General features: G+C 61.1%; 1 protein-coding gene across 2 annotated transcripts; it reads right to left on the bottom strand.

The window, feature by feature from the left end:
• Positions 1-17: 17 nt before the first annotated feature.
• Positions 18-4,164, bottom strand: LYL1 (LYL1 basic helix-loop-helix family member). Of its 2 annotated transcripts, none has more exons than XM_055235727.2 (4): positions 3,495-4,164; positions 1,808-2,166; positions 1,628-1,719; positions 18-720 (listed from the first exon to the last, which is right to left on the bottom strand). In XM_055235727.2, the coding sequence occupies exons 2-4, from the start codon at positions 2,140-2,142 to the stop codon at positions 305-307; spliced, it is 843 nt and encodes a 280-aa protein (XP_055091702.1). In that variant the 5' UTR covers positions 2,143-2,166; positions 3,495-4,164; the 3' UTR covers positions 18-304. The 2 variants fall into 2 exon arrangements, with proteins under 2 accessions (XP_055091702.1, XP_055091704.1); XM_055235729.2 differs by lacking the exon at positions 3,495-4,164 and adding an exon at positions 2,692-2,750.
• Between the last annotated feature and the right edge of the window lie 1,229 nt (positions 4,165-5,393).

Below are 5,393 nucleotides of genomic sequence, written 5' to 3' on the forward strand. Positions count from 1 at the left end.
ATGAGGCACCACTTGAGTCCTATGACTGCTCTGCCATGTTGGTTTGCCGACCTCGCCCCTGGGAAGGGGACCCAGGCAAGGCCACTTCCAGAGGGTGGTGGGTGATTTTTTTAAGGGTCTGCGGATCCCTTGGGGGTCGATGATCACTCTTCCGGACCCCCGAGACCTTGCCCCTGACGTCTTCACGGGTCCTTCTTCCTGAGAGTTCGCTCCCGAACGTGCGCAGCACGTCCACTGCCCTTTCCTCGACGGCCCTGGGCCGAGTCCCTGGTGCCCTCCGGCTCAGAGGTGCTGCCGCATGCGGTCACCGCACCTCTGGGCTCAAAGCGGTTTGCTCCATCTTGATGGGCCGGGCCGCTCCACCGGGGCTGCCGTCGGGGTTGGCCGGCGGCGCGGGCTGCGAGCGCGCTGCCGCCTCGGCCCTGCGTCCGGATCCCCGGCGGGCGCCGTCGTCTGGGACCCGGTGCACCGGCCGTTTGCGGGGCCCGGGAGGGGTGGGGCCTGCGGCCAGAGCTGCGGCTTGGTCGCGCAGCAGCCGCACCAGGAAGCCGATGTACTTCATGGCTAGGCGGAGCACCTCGTTCTTGCTCAGCTTCCGGTCGGGCGGGTGCGTCGGCAGCAGCTTCCTCAGCTCGGCGAAGGCGCCGTTAACGTTCTGCTGCCGCCAGCGCTCCCGGCTGTTGGTGAACACGCGCCGGGCCACCTTCTGGGGCTGCTGCCCTGTGGACAAGGAGGGCCAGGTTGGTGCCATGGCCCAAAGGGCGGCCCCTCCTGCCCTCCCGCTAGGCACGCAGCACCCTAGTGGGAACTTAAACCCAGGCCATGGGCTGGGGCTTTCTCCACCCAAGGGGTCCACGAGTAGCCCTCCCCACCCCTCCCAAGAGCCACCCAGACAAGAATCATCACAGACCCGGCCTAGGGACAAGGGCCTGCTGTATCTGTGACTATGGGCACCTTTATGTCAATGACTGAGACTCCCTAAAGAAAGATTTCCTTGTGGTTGTTTGGTCTGGGAAGCTGTCCCTGGGGCCCTCATTCTGATTGTGCCCAAGTACGGCTGGCTGGGTGTGCTCATGTGTCTGAGAGGTCCTTTCATTATGACTGTCTGTGTCCTGTGTCTTGTATGACTGTGTGAGACACTTGTTATGTCTCATGGCTGTGGTTATGTGTGATGTTGCCATGTGGCTGTTTCATGAGTGGCTGTGGTTGTGTGGCTGACTCTTGTGTGGCCATGGTCCTAAGTGGCTGTGGTCCTGTGGCTGTCTTGTGTGTGGTTGTGGTCCTGTGGCTGTCTCTTGCATGGCTGTGGTCTTGTGGCTGTCTTTTGCGTGGCTGCACATTCCAGTGGAGCTGTCATTTTGTGGCTCCCATGCCCTGGTGTGGCATGCTCTGTTTTGCCGTGACTGTGGCTACAAGGCTTGGCCTGTTGGGTGGCGGTGGTTGTGTAGCGCTGGCTGTGGGACTGCGGTTTTGCACATGGGTAGAACCTGTGTGGGCTGTTCTCTGTGTGTGCTGGAAGCACATCTCCCCCAGGTGGAGTAGAGGACAGACATGAGCTCCACACAGAGATAGCCAGGCCTTCTGTGCGCCCACAAGTGCACATACAGGCACACAAACCCACACTCACCCTCAGCCAGGTCCAGCTCACAGTGGCTTGGTCTCCGCTTCAGCCGGCTGCTAGGGAAGATGCTAAAAGGTCCTGCTGGCCCAATGTAGACACTGTAAGGGGTTGTGGGTCACTAATGCCTTGTGGGCAAGGACCCTGGCCCCCAATCCCCACTTCCCCCCGCCCCAGATCCTCACTGACCTGTTGAGGAAGGGGTGAGGGTGGTAGTGCAGGGCCAAAGTGGGTGGGGCAGCTCCCAGGGTGGAGAGTTGCAGCAGCGGGGGCCGCAGGGTGCCCAGCTCTGTGGTGGGCATGGCTGCCCCTGGGGGCCTGCTGTGGCCCAGGCTGATCACTGGTACACCAGGTGGCAGCCTGGGGGGCGAGGAGCCTCCTCGGTGGCCCACCTCCTCCACCTGCGGGGGCCCAGGTGAGGCAGGCTTAGGGGGTGGGGCAGGTGCTGGGCTGGGGGCACACACCATCTCTGCCTTCTCAGCCATGGTGGGGCCCACCTCTGCCTGTGCCTGAGGCGGGCACATGGACCCCGACGTGGGGGTACTCACCTGTGGGAAAGAAGGCAGCCAGTGGGGAGGAGGACTAGGTGCCCCGCTCCCACCTGCTTAGCCCAAGAAACCCCTCAAATGGGAAGGAGGGAGGGGGTGGGGGAAAGGAGGAGGGGAGGAGTTTCAGTAGGCAAAGGTAGAAGGCCGGGGGCAGGCCCAGAAACTTCCAGGACACAGGAGGGGGTCCTACGTTAGAGTAGGAGGCGCCCCCCTAAGTGCTAGGCAGTGCAGTGTCCCTGAGCTCTTTGTGACCCAGGAGGGGCGCTGTTGCCCAGCCTCTGAGCAAATATTCCTTCCAGAATTCCCTCACCTCTGCAGCCTGGAGAGGGAACAAGACAGGGAGCCCCTAACTGATCCTGGGATCCCCAGAAACCGCAAGATTAACCCTGTTATCCTCAGATCAAAGATCCAATCCAGAGACTCCTCATTGACTCATTGATGCCATGTGAGCTTGGGATCCCTCCAAGATGGACTCTGACCCTTCATGGATGGCCCCCAGCCCCCACCCAGGCTGACCCTCTGCACCTCAGGAATGACCCTGCGGTTCTTCCCATTGCTGTCCCTGAGAGTGCTCCATGATTGCTTGAGTGACCCCCACTCCCACTGCAAACGTCCCCCATAGCAACCCTGTGACCCCACTACTGACACTATGACCTCAAATGCTGACCCTAGACCCCCAAACACTGACCCCACTGCCCAGTCCAGTCCAGTCATGCCCCAACCCTCCCTCTAGCTTGGAAGCCCCCATCCTCATCAGCATCCACGCTTTTTAAAATTTGTTTATTTTTTTAGAGACAGGGTCTCCCTCTGTTGCCCAGGCTGGAGTACAGTGGTGCAATCATAGCTCACTGCAGCCTCAAATTCCGGGGCTCGAGCCATCCTCCTGTCTCAGACTCCTGAGTAGCTGAGAGTACAGGCATGTGCCACCATGCCCCGCTAATTTAAAAAAAAAATGAATTTTTTTGTAGAGACAGGTTCTCACTCTTGTCCAGGGTGGTCTGGAACTCCTGGGCTCAAGTGATCCTCCCGCCTCAGCCTCCCAAAGTGCTGGGATCACAGGCATGCACCACCATGCCCCGCCATCATCCACACTTTTGCATACTGTTTTGACATCCCTGTTTGCTCTTGGTTCCAGAGTCCAGGATGTCCCAGCAAGGTGTGAGACTCTTGGCCTCTCTGCCCTGTCTTCCTCAGCTAGGCCCTGGGGAAGCAGGCCTGGCCCCTCACTAGTGGGTCCCTGCTAATGAATGAATGAATGAATGAACAAAGGAATGCCGGCTGGGTCCCAGGCCCGGGATCCTCCACCTTTAGGCCGGCTCCCCTCTTACCCCAGCACTGTTCCTGCAGCCTGGTGAGTACCCTGGCTCTGTCCCGTCAGGGCTGGCAGTCTGGGCCAGGGTGTGGTTTCCAGCGTCAGGCCAGGCTCTGCTGTCTCGCTAGGGTCCGGCCTCAATGCTCCAGGCCCCGGCGTTGGGCCGCGCCTCCTCGTGGGCTTCGGAGGGCCAGGATAGCCGAGGTCTCCGCGTAGGTCCCCCCCAGGGAAAGTGAGCGGCTCTCGGGCCGGCCCGCCTTCTCCCCGCCCCCGGCGGCCCGGTTTCCTCCCTCTCACCCCTGGCGGCGCAGCGGCCGGAGGATGCTGGCCCAGTGCAGATAAGGGCCAGGCTGCCTGGCCGCGCCTGATAAGGAGCCTGGCTGACCCCGGAGGAAACCAGCGGGCGGGGACCTAGCAGCGCGGGCCTCCGGGCCCCGCCCCCAGCCGGCGCTGGCAGGACTCGGTCCGCCACCCCTCAGGGCTCCGCCTTCCGCTCCCTCAGACACTGTAGGGACCCCGGGCCTCTGGGGACCCGGGCCCCAGGGCAGCCGGGGAGGGAGGTGCCTGGATGCACGCAGGGGGTAAACTGAGGCAGGGAAGCTGCCTCCTATGTCCGAGTCTGCCCTTTGGCTTTGAACACTCCCTGCCCAAGTGTCTATGCTGATGGGGGTGAGGGAGAGCCCTTTCCGGCCCGTTGGGGCCGCGTGACCCTGGGCCCCCACCTTCTCCTCTCCTCACCCTGCCTGGTTCCTCTTTTTACAGAGGCCCTTCCCTCCTCTCCACCACCCCTACCCGGGAGTGGAGCACCCAAAGGGAAACACTTCTAACAGTCTGGCCTTGGGTGTCCAGCCTGGGCAGGTGTCCCAAGCCCTCAGCACAGTATCCACACATTTCCAAGCCTGGGAGGGTGAGAGGAAGTGCCATGGCTGTCGGGGGTGGGGTGGGGAAGTTGGATTTCCTAGGGTTGCGGGGCTGGTGTGACCTTCCAGTAGATGCTCAACAGATCCCCACAATTCTAGGCCTCTTGGCTACAGGATCACATAACTCCAACTTGGTGGTCCGTGGCCCTCACCCCACAGCACCCGTCCCCTTCATGGGGGGCAGGTATCCTGGCTTGGTGGTAAACCTCAAGACCCTGCTGGAGCCTCCCACAGGGAGAGGCTCTGGGCATAGCCAGGCAGCAGCAGCTACCGGACTGCCACCCACTTGTGATACTCATGCTTTGGCCCGTGTGTGTATCTGGGCAACTGCAAGAGCCCCCAGGCAGGCACCCAGCACCAGGACTACCACTACGCCCCCAGGAATGGGGTGGAGCCCAGGACCCCACGATCAACACCTACATTGCTTTCCTCCAAAGAAGCAGGAACTAAAGTTTTATGCAGTAAAGGCCAGGCGTGGTGGCTCATGCCTGTCATCCCAGTACTTTGGGAGGCTGAGGCTGGCGGATTGCTTGGGCTCGAGTTTGAGACCAGCCTGGGAAACATGGCGAAACCCCATCTCTACAAAAAATACAAAAATTAGCTGGTTGTGGTGGTGTGTGCCTATAGTCCCTGCTACTCTAGAGGCTGAGGTGGGAGGATGGCCTGAGCCTGGGAGGTGGAGGCTGCAGTGAGCCAATATTGCGCCACTGCACTCCAGCCTGAGCCATACACCTAGACCTTGCCTCAAAAAAAAAAAAAGTTTAAGCGCTCTGATATCCCTACAGGGAGGGTCCTAAGATTAGCCTCATTACAGATGGGGATGAAGGGAGCAGGAGCCAGAGAGGGGATCCTGCCCCAGGACTCTTCGTTAACGTTACTAAACCCTACTCTGGAGGGCGGGGAGGGGTACAGCTCCCCCTCACTGGGTGTCTGGGCAGCAGCCTGCGAGGTCCCTCTTTGTGTGCACGCCCCCTCGGGCCTCAGGGCAGGAAGCA

This window comes from Symphalangus syndactylus, chromosome 13 (assembly GCF_028878055.3).
Source record: "Symphalangus syndactylus isolate Jambi chromosome 13, NHGRI_mSymSyn1-v2.1_pri, whole genome shotgun sequence".
Taxonomy (NCBI): domain Eukaryota; kingdom Metazoa; phylum Chordata; class Mammalia; order Primates; family Hylobatidae; genus Symphalangus; species Symphalangus syndactylus.

What these genes read in the sequence shown, in the direction of transcription:
- LYL1 (XM_055235727.2), bottom strand. Translation starts at nt 2,142, where the DNA reads ATGTGCCCGCCTCAGGCACAGGCAGAGGTGGGCCCCACCATGGCTGAG. An exon ending in CCTCACCCCTTCCTCAACAG is followed by an intron (nt 1,720 to 1,807) that starts GTCAGTGAGGAT and finishes AACCCCTTACAG; the next exon opens with TGTCTACATTGGGCCAGCAG. An exon ending in TGAGCTGGACCTGGCTGAGG is followed by an intron (nt 721 to 1,627) that starts GTGAGTGTGGGT and finishes CCTTGTCCACAG; the next exon opens with GGCAGCAGCCCCAGAAGGTG.